At 41.0% G+C, this 14,243-nt stretch overlaps 1 protein-coding gene across 2 annotated transcripts in view; it reads left to right on the forward strand.

Annotated features, from left to right (window-relative positions):
• Window positions 1-14,243, forward strand: part of UNC5C (unc-5 netrin receptor C) — a 257,762-nt gene that overhangs the window by 207,030 nt on the left and 36,489 nt on the right. For both annotated transcript variants that reach the window (XM_051617618.1, XM_051617619.1), the window contains exons 5-7: window positions 98-278; window positions 3,026-3,193; window positions 4,474-4,638. In XM_051617618.1, the coding sequence (XP_051473578.1) occupies window positions 98-278; window positions 3,026-3,193; window positions 4,474-4,638 (514 nt within the window). The remainder of the gene's footprint in view (window positions 1-97; window positions 279-3,025; window positions 3,194-4,473; window positions 4,639-14,243) is intronic.

Here is a 14,243-nt window from a genome sequence, read left to right on the forward strand (position 1 = left end):
TTTATGCGGTGAGCAGTGTAATCACAGATACTGTGCCCGTTGTGGTGTGACCTGATGGTGACTCACTGCCTCTCTTCTGGCCCTTTGAAATCCCAAGGTGGAGTGGCTGAAGAATGAAGAGGTGATTGATCCTGTGGAAGACAGAAATTTTTACATCACCATCGATCACAACCTGATCATCAAGCAAGCCCGGCTTTCTGACACAGCTAATTACACTTGTGTAGCCAAAAACATTGTGGCCAAAAGGAAAAGCACAACAGCAACTGTGATTGTCTATGGTAAGTGATGCCCTATTGTACTGCACATGAATGAACGTGCACTCAAAGCAAGCAGTGGAGCAGGAGGGGGATGCAAAATGCCTGTATGCAAATCTTACTGCCATCAGTGTCCCAGCTGGACCACCTGTGCTGCCTGTTGACTTGCAGCCATGTGCAAGGACTGCAGTCAGGCTTCAATTACCGAAAATACTCATAAATACAGATCTGGTGCCTTGGCTTACTGGTGATGGACAATGGTGTTAAAGGCAGAACAGGCTGACATGACTCAGATTTAGCAACCCAGGGAAGTTAGAACTGGACCCTCTTGCTTTCTAAACTCTTTGCAAGAGAGGAGCCCAGGTGTGGCTGGGTCCAAAATCCTCCTCTCAAACATGGTCTTTTCCCAGAGAGAGTAAATAGAAAATATTACAGTCCAAGTAAAAGCTTGACCGCCTGATACCCCTAGATCAGATCAAGGTGTAACAACACTCAAGGTCTTTTTCTAATAAGTAATACATTTGTTTATTACACCAGTAGAAGTTAATTTTGAGCAAACTTCCAAACAAAACCACCCACTTATATATATAGTAATGGGGGAAAGGAGACAAAAAGAAAAGGGGGGGGAAGAAAATAAAGAGAGACAGAGGACAGGAAATCACCAGTCCTGGATCCAGTGTCAGTCCAGCCAAATGGGGGAGGGTCGGTGTTGATGGTCAATGTTGATGAAACTTCCAAAGCCCACTATTGCAGCCCCTGTTTTATAGGCCTAGTTTCCTTATTTTGCAACGATGAGTATGTATGATCAAGTCATAAGACTGAGCAGCTTAGTGGACCTCTGCCCCTTGATCTCAATCTGTTGTTCTCTCAATCATTGTTATCTCAGTTATTGTCTATGCAGACCTTAGGCTATATGCAAGCCATCACTGTAGTCTTCATTCTCCCAGGCAGGCCTGTTGGGATGCATATAAGACTTTGTTCCAGGGGGTTACAGTGGGGTTTTGACACCATTTCCCAGAATAGGTCCTGAGGGCTCGTCCCTCGCACAGGAACCTACACTAGCGATTGCCTCATTGTAGAGAAGGTCCTGTTTCCCCTTGCATCCAAGGCATTGTTTCTACCAAAGCATTTCACGTTCTCAGTGCTGCTTTTCAAGAATAAGAGTAAAACTGAAAGGAAGTTTGTGCTTCCAAATACTTTTAAGTGTCAGAGTTCAGCAGAGTCATCCACCTTCTTCCATCTCTTTAAATAAGCTTCTTTTTTGGTATCTACTCCAAAAAGCATACTCTGAAGGCAGGGGCAAAGTAGCAAAGCACTTTGGGGCTCAGTTCATAGGCACACAACCTAGCTTAAAAATAAACATCAGGAGAATATAAAACATGGGATAACATTATTCTCTGTCTGCATCTGCAGCCCTGATCTAACATTGAAGGGGCTGGGCCATGCTTTGGCTGGGAAGGGGCTAGATGAGATGCCCTCCTGGAATTTCTTCCAGGTTGTTTTGCACTGCAGCTCTGCCCTACCAGTCCAAGCATTTGCCCCTGCATTTATTGCCCTGATGCTTTCCAGTCAGGGTATCCAGCAGAACAAAACCTGCTCTGACAATGTGCCAGCTGACTGTCCTGGTGTTCCTTACAATCAGCCTAATTATAGGATAGACAAGTAGGAAAAAATCCCTATGATTATCCCTAATATTCATTTCATATTCAGGGTAGCAGTTAGATTTAATTGTAAGCAGTTGGTTCCCTGAAGTTACAAGGGCCTTTTAGTTCAGTTTTAATAGAAAACCAACTGAATTGAGTTGATTAGCAGTGTTTGTAATGTTGAGGGATTGACTATACAAGAGCACTGTGTTTTGTAGCTGTGATGAATGCAGAAACATAAAGATGTAGGCATACTGCAACTCTTCCTCATACATATACAGCATTTTTTTCAACAGTGCAGTCAACAGACATGTATGTAGGGGAACAGCCGTTTTTGCAATTATCCATACCCTGCCAATGACATTATTAGACAAAGCAGCACAGCTCCTTCATCCATCTGTCTACCCCAGAAACTGAGGTGGATGAAAAAGAGTCTGCATAAATATCTTCCCAAAGATAAATTTCTTCTCAAAGTCCAAAAATAAAATTGCATTTAGTGAGAGTTCACTCTAAGCAGCTTAAATTTCTGTTATGGAAGTGCTGAGATGTTTATACGCACCAGCTGTGTCCACAGAAGGGTGAGTGAAGTTACCCTGTTATGCTGAAATCACCTTCTGAAAAGAAAGGGAAAGAAGATTATCCATTCCTAGTCAAAGCATCGGAGTCTCTCAGCTTGCGTAGTTGATGGATACATCTGAGAACACACTGGAGTACAGATTACCTCCCTTTGAAAGTGGTGCTGCTTTTGGAGTGCAAGCTTCTGGCTAGCAGAGCTGCCAGTACTGTCTGAGCCTGCAGGGATTTTGGCCATACACATGCCACCAGGTGCTTAGTGCTGGGTCAGGTTGATTTTCAGGAGAAGGCAGATGACCTGCTAGCCCTAATAGTCATCAAGTGATGTTTTTCATTCAGCGTCAGCATTTCTTTGACTTGTACAATGCCTTCTGGCATGCCACCTATTGAGTACGCTGGGAGACTGGGTTTGTGTCTGGTCAGTGTTGCCTGTCATACTCTTCTCAGCCTCTTGTGACTGCTGTAGGAGGCAGTGTAACACAGAGCCAGAGGCACCTTGGTGCTGACCAGGGTGGCTTGCTTACATGATCATACTCTTTATCTCTTGCTTTTCAGTGAATGGAGGCTGGTCTACCTGGACGGAGTGGTCAGTGTGTAACAGCCGATGTGGGAGAGGGTTTCAGAAGCGTACGAGGACCTGCACCAATCCTGCCCCACTGAATGGTGGTGCCTTCTGTGAGGGCCAGAGTGTCCAGAAAATAGCTTGCACCACTCTGTGTCCAGGTTCAGTATGAACAGTACATAGCCCTAGATAAATGGTCTGCCACCAGTTATTTCAGAAGACTGTTGGTTACAAAAGCTTCCTTCTCTTTATTAATAAATACAACATTTCAGTGAATGAATATGAAATTATATTACATAAGTAGATAAAAGTGAGCACATTTTATCAAGAAGCAGAAGATTCAGACTCACTTTTGCACACAGCTTGCACTGGTGTCTCAGCCCTGGTAATTCAAGGGATTTGGAGGACAATTGGAGTTATCAGAAGATAAAGGTTGAAAGCTCTGGAAAAGGACCGGAATTTGAATACAAAAAACAACCATGATATAAATATATTTACAGTGTCTGTTCAGTCCAGCTGTCACAGCAAGTGGAGCATCTGTGGTGTGGATGTTAAATTTGAGGCATGTGTTTATGTGACACAAAGACATTTATACTAGAAAGAAATGTGTATGCATATCTTTAAAAAATATTTAAATGTAAACTTCTGAAATGTACAAAATTGCTTCAGGACATGCAAGGTAGTTGGTGGCTTCTCTGTGACAAGAGTTCTGACATCTGTCCTGTTGTCCAGAGCTTTCCTGCCTCTGCAGTCCCACTCAAATTGATGGCAGTAGGCTTGTCCTCAGCTTGTGAAGCTTGGCCATCCAATCCTGGATCATAGTGGTGGGTGAGACTTGAAAGCTGAAATTTTATCTCTGGTCACTAATTCAAGTGACAGTCTCCTGACTTAGGCTGTGTCACTGAAACAATTTCATAGTTTGTTCTTTGGCTGTTCAGTTTGGTACTTTTGAAAATAATCTGGGATTTTGGAAGGCACCAAACTCAAACTTGATTCTGCTCACTTGAAAATAAATCAGTGCCTCTAGATATTTCCTTTAATAGAAAACATTTAATGTTGGATGTCTTCCTACTAAAGAATTTCTAGCCAAGCCTAATTTTTTAACCTCTGTGTTAAAAAAATTACCAAAAAAAAGAAGAAAGAAACCACAGATTCCCAACTTGTTTGTTTTCTTGTACACTTTGAGCACAGATAAACTGATGACAAGTTAATTAAAAGGGAAGGAAAGAGCAGAAATGGAGCTGGGACAGAGATAAAGGAGAGGGAGAGTGAATGTGCATTTACACGCCAGGAATAGGACTTTAAGAAGAGCAGATTGATGACCTTCTGCCTTGCTGGGAATGGCCAGGAGTTGCAGAATGACTTGTGCCAAGATGTGCATTTCTCTCATCCAGTCTCACTTTTATGTACCTTTAATGAGTCATATCCTTTCTTGTCTCAGTGGATGGCAAGTGGACATCCTGGAGCAAGTGGTCCACCTGTGGCACGGAGTGCACCCACTGGCGCCGGAGGGAGTGCACAGCCCCGGCGCCAAAGAACGGGGGAAAGGACTGCGAGGGGCTGGTGCTGCAGTCCAAGAACTGCACCGACGGGCTCTGCATGCAGGGTAAGTGCCACTGTGACACCTCTGGGGTCTGGGATGTATGTGGCTGCAGAAAAACCTGCAATAGCTGCAGATCAGCAGTAGTGACCTAAAGTCACAGAACAGTTTGTAGGCTGAAGAATTGGGTTAAGCCAGTTCTCATCAGACTAGACACCCCACTCTCCTTCTCTGAAGATGAATATGATGCTTTCTGAGGTTTATGAAGATAAGCAGTGAAGAATGGGAAAATCTCATAACAGAACCCTCTCCCCTCTGCCCTCCCAACCTCGTAGCCCTTCTCTTTGGTACTGGCTCAGCATCTGTCCAGAGAATCTTGGCAGTGACTCTAACAGCAATGCAAATGAAAAGTAGAGGGTTTAGGGCAAGCCAGCATTTTCAAAAGAGTAAACTTAGCAATGCAGATCAGCGTGTGCCTGCTTTCTGAATTTGGGGTGTCTTGCTATAGAAGGAGGTACCTGTATCTATGAAGTGCCTATGCAAACTTCATTATATGATGATCAGCTTGCTTCAGCCTCTTGAAGATCACTTCTAGCACTGAAGTCTGTTCTGCCTGCACCTATTAATACCATGGTCCTGCCTTTGTGACTAACATGATCAAGAAGTAAAAAAAAAAAGGCTTTTAGTATGAATCTGACATATGCTGACAAACAATAGGTCTTTTCTGCAACCCATCCCTTCTCAAAAATGATGTCTTTTCTGTTCTGCTGGTGCATTGAAACTTTCTTTCACGTTTCACTAGCACATTAACCTGAGCCAAAATCCTCACACACACCTCTCTCCTGTTGCCTCATCCTGTCTCTCTGCAGTACTTCTCTGTTGAGCCTCAGCTCTCCATTGCCCAAACAGCTGTGGCTGTAACTATCCGGTATGTATGTGTCCGGATAATAAAATGCTTTGGGTTCTTTCATGAAAAAGAAGTCAGAAATTTTTATTCTGTTAGGCAGATTACTTTTGACTGAAATATTCATGATGACAGAAAAGTGACACTACTAGCTAGTAAATAGATCTGCTTCCTGAATAAGTGCTATGTAGGTGAGTACTGTGCTGGCAGCCATCTCTGAACCCTGCAGTACAGCATGGCCATTTGCTCTGAGGCTTCCCAGACTTCTTCAGTGTGGCTTGTACAAACACTTTAATCACTTTAAAGACGATTAGTCAATGTCAGCAGTGCATAAAGCTGTAATTCCTCAAAATTGTTGGTTTTATGGGGAAGAGAAAAAAGGTGAGATTCAGAGCTCCTGTCTTTTTCTTTGCTAAAGATAGGGGTGGGAGGGAAGATCCAGCCATGTCTTACTGTGTAACATCTTGCTGACTTTTATAGTGGGGAGGCTAACGTACCCCTAGCTCCAGTGCTATGAATAAGTCATGGTAAATTAGAAAGAAAAATATACATTTCCCCTTACAGAACAGCTCTTTACTATCAGATTATATTTAGACAGGTGTATGTTATCTTTGTGTGTGTGCATAAATAGAATCATTTAAGCAGAAACCTTGTGAGAAAGTAGATATAATGGTATGGCAGAATCAAAGCCCTGTAGGGATCTCATTTATCCATTGATGGTATATTGCATTTTATTTGTGAAAGTGGATGCTGAGTATAAAGCAGAGGTCTTCAGCAGGAGAGAGGATGAGGCTGTTGTGAATCCTATTCTGTTTCATATATACGTATATAAAAAATAGTAATGAAAAATAAACAGTCACATATTGACCTGCTTGGCTCCAGGGGCTGTAATCATCCTTCAGTGTTGGAATTTAATGTCAATGTTTTAATGGTGTCTTTATACTCGCAGGGTTGCATATACCTATAAAACTTATAGTCCTGCTCCCTGATCCATCACTGCTGTGAGAATTGATTTGCAGTACTTGGTGGCAGTGTGCCTGCTGCTCTTTCTCTCTTTTTCTTTCTTTCTCCTCAGTTTATGCAAAAGCAGTCTGAACACTTAAATTTTTGCAAGTGTGAATCTAGATTCATAGCAAATCAACCTGCTGAGCTAAGGAGTAGCACAGGATTCCTTTCATTCGTAAAACACCTTGCTGCTGTCCTTGTTATTTGAGGCTTGTGGAGACTCACTTGGCACTAACATTTCTTTTAGCCTGGAGATCTGTGGATCCACAGCAGACTTTTCCAAAGCCTTCATGCCAGTGGGTCCGTCATTGCACAGGTAGCATGGGAGCAGCACCTCTCAGCTGCTTACCTGTGCCATCACCAAATCCTGCTCCTCAGTGCCCTGTTGCTTCCACCTTAGTGTTAGTCTTTAGTGAGAGCTTGAAGGTTGACTTTAGCACCATGAGTGTAGTTGACCGACTGCAGACAGACCTTCTTACCAGGAGTCACTAGGCTGTTGCCTTGACAAAAACCCACTTGTAAATATCTATCTCTATATAGCTGTACATAATAGATATCCTGGAAAATGTTTGATTGAATAAGTCTAATTTACAAGCCCTTTCTCTTCCAGTCTATTATTCACTACAGTAACATCAGCTGGATAAATCAATAAGCTCTTTCATCAGACTGCCTCTGCTCCAGCAAAGAGCAGCAGTCTGCACCACTATCGATTTCTGTGGGGATAAAAGCTGTGGAGGTTTCTCCATCCCTTGTAATGACAATACTTTACACCCAAAGCTGTAGTTTGTGCTTACCACCAACTGTGGCATTTCTTGTGCAACTCTGCTGCCACATTTATTCAGACTAATGAGCTTGCGAGTACACACACATACACTTCCTTATCCAGTAGTTAGTATTTTTCTGTTAACTTGGGAGGTTGAACAGTCATTAAACTAGAGAGCCTGCAGAGAGGCAGCAGGTTGAATTGAACAGGAAGAGCAGCTCTAGTAAAATTTTAGGGTGGTCATTACTATTTTAAGTTTCAAAATACACAATATTCCCTAGCAGGTCCCATTATAGCAATTTTGTAATTCCTGTAATTGCATTAATGTGATCTTCTGGAACAAAATATGCTGTAGGTGTAAGAAGAATTGGCTGGTTACCACCCACACTAGTTGTATTATTGCCTCCATAGTTGCATTATTTCCCATTTGAAGTATGAGTACTGTGGTAAATATTTCAGTGCAAGGAACAACACTTTTAAAGGCAGGCACTGCATCTCACAGGGGACTGCTATAAACTGAAACACTGCAATTAGCCCTGCACTCATTCCCCCCTAATGACTTTGGTGGGTGTTCCGTGTGGGACTAAGAAAGCAAAACACTCCTCTGCTGGTGCAAACTTCAGCAGAAGTAATTCCATTCATTAGATCACAAATATGTTTTAAGCAAGGTAAGAGAAGTGTTTTGCTGGGCCCAGTCTAGAAAGACTGTGAGATCATGTGCATGGTACCAAACAGATGCTCAGTGTCCCTGATAGACCAAATGCTGCTTTGCCTTATGTGTAAAATGCTGGTGGTAATAAGGAAGAGGCAGACAACCTATTAAGAGAGTTATCTGTGTTGCATGGTTATGCTGAAGGCTTATTACATGAGTTGTGATGTGCAGCTGTCATGCTGAGAGCCTGTCTGTGTCCTTTCTGTTGAGGATCTGAAGTGACATCATTTAGGTCTATATTGTCCCTATCCTGAATAAAAAAGTACAGAAAGTCTGTAGGCTTGGTGGTGAGTTTGGTGCCTGTGCATGCTGGTACAGCTGTTGGTCTTTTCTGAAATAATGCTTGTGCACTAGCATGGTCAGAGGGAGACAACCAGTGCCCCTTCTTCAGCTCAGTTGCAGCTTTGGTAGACCACTGTGGCTTTTCATAAAAAGGTGGCTAAGTTGTGCTTTCAGTTTTCTCCAAAACTCAGAGCTAGCTATCTTGAAGCACCAAGGTAATGCCAAAGCACATGTCATTTGAGGACTATGCATTATATAGTTACAGAAATAGTACTGGTGCTCTGTGTAGTGAAAACTGTTCACTTTATCCAGTCTCACAACACAGAATACAAATCCGGTATTAAATAGGGCCGAAAGGAAATTTCCACTTGTGAATAATTGCCAAGTGTAATCAGATCCAATGTGGACTTTTCCTTTGTTGCTTTGCATTTACATAAATAAGCATGAAAAGACTGAGCTGTGCTTCTATCACTTAAAGAATGGAAGAAAAGATTTAAAACAGCTTCACCCATTGTTGCATACAACACACTCTGGACCAACTCCTGGGTCGCTTCGGTTCTCTCTATGCATGTAGTTTAAGTACTTGGAAATACATGTAACTGAAACACCACTTGAGAAAAAGGCACCAGTATCATGGTGAAGATGTTGTTATCAGACTAGTAATTCCATTGCTTTTTTAAAAAAAGGCTACCTTCTAGTCAAGAGTGAATTGATGTGAAATGATGATGGCAAATCTATATTTGCCAAGCACTTTGAAGTCCTCATCTGAAAGGCAGTATGAAGTTCATAAGGTTCCCTCTTAAAATAATAGTGCCTAAGCAAGTGAAAAAGAGGCAGTTTGTCATGCTTTGTGCACAGAATTGTTAACTGCTGGCCTTCTCCAGTCTTGTGCCTGTTTATACACAGATCTTGAGTAGAAAGCAAGATAAACCTGTTACTAATGTCTCTTTCTTCCTGAAACATATATATTCTGCACATATCCCTCTTGCGTGGCATCATGTGCCAGAACCTCTGATGGAATAAGCATTCATTTCCCTTTTTGGCTTGTTTTGAAAGCAGGCATTCAGGAAAGAATTAGAGGGCAGAGCAGTTTGATGAGAACCTCTGGTTAGTGTGCAAAGAGCAGGGGAATGTTTTCAGACTCCAGGAGGTAAGCGAAGCTCTCTCAGGGGAGACTGCAACAGAAGCCAATGTGTGCACAGAATGAAATAAAACCTTTTAATTAAGAGCATGTAGGTCAATAGAGAACTTCTAATACCTTCAGTCTGTCAGCGTAATGATTTAGCCACCTGGTTTGTTTCATTGGGTCATTGCAGGAAGAATTTCATTCATTTGAAGAATGCATCTCATCTGTTCCTACTGGAAGTTTTCTGTAGTATTGCTGTTTGATATAATGAGTTATTCTGGTTTTAACTGAACTACTGTGTAATGATGTAGCAGCCAAGGGACTTCATGCACACATCTCAGAGTTACGACTCATTTTTATTGTAGCTACATGAGAAATTCCCAGCTGAGAAACATCCATGCTCTGGTGGGCCTTCTGCAGCTGAGAGCTCTTGCCTAGAAAACTGACTGCTTGAAGCAGATAAAAGCATCGAGAGAAAACAGAAATGCAGAGCCACAAGCATAACCCAGGACACTGAAACTGCTGTGTCTTATCCCTGTCAGTTCAGAAAGATCCAACTCCACATTAATTTTAATGAAAGGCAACTTCGATCTCTAGGCTGTTTTGAAAAATCTCAACTAATTAAAAAATATTATAGCAATGGAGAGAGAAGAAAACCCCAACCTTGTCTGTCTATAATTTTCATTCTTCTAAATTCCCTTGAGTTTTTGTTTTAGTCTTCCTTCATTTCTCGCACATTAAAAAAAATAAAAATTACTGAGATGAAAGAAAAATGCAAGTCTTACTGATATATTCACTTCATCATGGAAAAAAACTCTTAACCCTACAGTGACAATAATGAGTGTTTGTATTTTCCTTACCATGCACAAGGATAGGTGTATTTAATTATTTTTGCTTTCTTGACAGGGTGTCAGGCAGAGAAAGGTTACATGAGCAGCCCAAGGTTCATCAAGGAGTCAGTGATGGGAGCAGGAGTAAGACTTAGGACTCTATACTTCTAAAGCTGTGTTCTACCTGAAGGACTAACAAAAACATTGGCAGAATCCTCAAATGAAAACTGATGTTGGGGAAAGAAGTTTCTATAGTTTGGGAAAAGAATGCTTAGCTGGTCTGATTCTGGAGTCTTGGGGATTTTTGATATTACAAACCAGAAAGTACCAGTTGTCTTACCTGTGAGCTAATAGACCCGCCAAAGGTTTTAACATATGTCACTGAAGATCCATGCGGATAACTCTTGCTTTCTGTGATCCTTTTTTTCCAGCAGTCCTAACGGTTTTGATCCCCTCTTCTAGATCCTCTTCCAAATGTCCCTTCCTTCATGTAGCTGTTTGTCATGTGTCCCCTCTTCAATGCAACCCCATGTCCATATCTGAGCCCTCCCTATAACCCATTTGTTCTTGTCCAGCTACAACTGCAGAATAAGGCAAACCTCAGGACGTCCAACATTCAGTCATTGCAAACATAGGATTTGCAAAAACACACAATCTAGCCAATTGTGATGCTAGACATGTGTTTACTGTTGCTGTCAAATGTGCATAACAAGCCCTATGTTGAAGTTCTGTGCTTCTAAGATAGTAAAGACTGAGATAAGACTTAACCAGAAGGTCAAGTCCTTAGCTGTAAAAGATTGCATAGTGTCAAATTTGCCTATTCTAAGCTGCATCAAATTGTAGCAACAAGTTACGCTACTCTTCATCTTCCCCCACACTCATATAGATGACATGCATGTTTAAATTCAGGCAAGATCTTTCTAACAATGTTAACAAAATGTCAAGAAGCTAATTTAAAATGAAAACATAGTTGCAATCTTAATTATAGAATATGATAAACTCCTGTTCAAGGACAGAACAAGAGAGACTCTCCATTTAACCTGCCTGATCAGGAAAGATCTGAGATAATACCCAAGTAAATAATCAGTCACAAAACCTCAAGCTCCCTGTTTATTAGCCCACCCTGAAGATGCCAATAATTAGTCATTTAGAAGGAAAATAAATTACTGTGCATTATCTCTGGGATGCCTGATATAATATCTGACCTTCAGCATCATTACTGCAGACATGAAGGTCTTTCTTTAGAAGAGCAAATACAGGAAGAAGCTGCACACATTCTGTCTGACAGCTTTTTGCAGCTCCAAGGTCTTGGTTGTTGGGGGTTTTTTTAATTATTTATTTTTATCTAATAAGTTATAAGATACTGTATCTTATTGTTTATGTGCTAGAGTTTATGGAAAATAGCAAGAAAGATAAACAATTTACAGCAGTTAAAATTCTAATATTATTGTTAATATTTCTCCCATGGTAAATCTGCATTAGCAACATGTTAAATGAGCATGAAGCCTAAACACTACACAGTAAGAATACAGGGTTTATTCTAAGGTTGCTCTTTGACTTTGGAGCTGAAAGAGGGCAAAGTGCTGTTACAATATATTATGCTCAACCTGTTGAATTCATTGCAACAGGATGTTATTGAAACATGTTGTGTGGCTAGACTTTCAAATGGACCACATAATTCTGCGACCTTAGCTCCTTGTGAAACTGCTAAATAGAGGGTAAAGACCATGTATAGATTAGAAGCAAGTGGTACCAGATTAAAATATGATGCATTCAGGGAACAAGCAGTTTTGGCATGCTTATGCAATCTTCACTTTATTAAATGAAAGTTCATGTCTCTAGCTCTCACTGACCTTGATACAGTCTCAAATATGTATCATTAGCTGTGACCTCAGCAGCTAATGGTGGACAGCAATTTCTTTGCAGTGTAATTGTAAATATTTTTGTAAATATTACTCAGACTGTATAAGCCCTAGTAAATAAGTGCCCCAAAAGACCACCTTTGGCTACAATACTTACCTAGGTACTTGCTGGAAAGAGAGAAAGTAGCTGGGGAAAATACAAATTTAAAACCTGAAATTTTTCTTTCTTGCTTATCTGAGTATTTTCTTTCCTGTCAGCAGCAGAATAAAATATCTTCATAATCTGATCATTCTAAAATTGATATCCATTAATACAAATTCAGAATGACTAGAAAACTAGCAAAATCTCTGAAGGACCAAAAAGAGGAACCAGTTAAAATGTTCTCTCTGCATGAAGCCGTGATGTGGTGTTTTACACCACAGAGTTAAAAGTTGTCTTTAAAATATGCCAGTTCATGGGCCAAGGCAGTATATTGCCAGGGCTTTCTAGGTAAAATCAAACTCAGGTTTTCAGGATGGTCATGGTCATGATGCAGAGTTCCCAGACTAAGCATCATATATGCCCATGAATATGCTGAAGGGTAGATTCTTCCCCAACAGGAAAAACAGAGCTTAGAAAAGTTGCTTTGGTGGTTGTTTGGTGACACTGTTTCAGTTTCAGTCTCAAGGCAGTCAGTGCCATCATCTCTGCACAGTTATCTTTCATAGGTCTGAGATTCTTCCATTCCCAAATGCTTCATTTTTTCCCCAGTTTGGCAGAAGGCTTATCTACTCCTCCCAAGGAAAACTGCAGCAAATTAATTCATGCTGTAAAAAGGGTCAGCCTGCCTATTTGTAAAAGCTAACGCCCTAGGGAAGACCACAAATGTGTTTCCAGAAGGTCAAAGCAAGGCATGTGGGACCAAAATGCTCAGGCTGGACTTCCAGCATTTGAGGATCATCTGCCTTCACTTACTGCACCAAACTAATTAAATGAGTTTCAAAATCTATTTAGTTAAGTGGGCACAATTCCCCAAATCAGTGCAAGTGCAACTGATGCTGAAATTCAGTTAAATTAAATTGATAAAAAGCCTGCTGAGGTCTTTTTTATATACCAACGTTGGACTGGTTCATCTTTCCAGTACAATCTGGCATATTCACCCTACTTCAGTTTTCCCGGTGTGTTACCTCATTATGAAAGTGCTTAAATTGTTCTTCACCTGCTTTATAGAAAGAGAATAGGCAATACCTATGCAGTGCATCTTTATAATGATACATCTGCACTTGTACAAAGGATTTGTGCTAGTATAATTACTTCAGTTAAAAAAGCCCACCTTTAACACTTAGTAGGAGTACTTCCACAGGAACAAAAAATGTATTTAGAAACCTAAAGTGGAATATAAAGTAGAATGCATGGAGAAACAAGTACTTAATTAAAGGATTTTTAATGAATGCATTTACTGTGCAATTACAATGGTGCAATTTGTGTGCATTAACCCAACCTTCCCACTGATTCTCCAGGTATGACATAGGGTGAGGTACTTGTAAAATGAGGGAAATAAATACCCACTTTTTGTAAGCCCCTGAGAGCCTCAAACAGAAGGGCAAACTACGCAAGTGTAAAGTATGATTATTACTATTTTACTCATCCAGCAGTGAGTTACACAACAAAACATCAAAAGCCCCTTTGGAAATGTACGTTTCACAAGAAGCTGTAGGAAGAATCTTAAATTACTTTTCTCAAAGCAAGTAGCTCACTGTGAAACCAGCTGCTCTGAGTGTGAGTCAGCAGCCTTTCCAGAGTCAAACCTCCCAGCACCTTTCTAAATTCACCCTCGTTAAAAATTTTGATGATCCTGGTAAAAGTCCCTCAGGTACTTGCCAAGCAGGGCTGTTGATACAAGGAGGAAAAAAAACAACCTCACAAGAAAAAGATCTCTTTTCACTGCAGTTACTTTGAAGAGGGGAAGGAAGTCATTCTTCATCATTTCAGTTACTAATCCCAGCAGGTTTGCATCATTATCTGATGAAAATGTCCTTTTCTATTGTTTGAAGGCCTAGTCAGAGGGACCAGTGTGAAAACCAACTTTCAAAGGAAATCTTATGTCCTTGTGCTGGAAGCATGGCAATATCCCTGCCTCCTGCCCAGTCACCACATGGCTGCATGCCTTCCTCTTACCACTACCACTGTGATGCCCGCTCCCTTTT

Source organism: Apus apus, chromosome 4 (genome assembly GCF_020740795.1).
Source record: "Apus apus isolate bApuApu2 chromosome 4, bApuApu2.pri.cur, whole genome shotgun sequence".
NCBI classification, from domain to species: Eukaryota; Metazoa; Chordata; class Aves; order Apodiformes; family Apodidae; genus Apus; species Apus apus.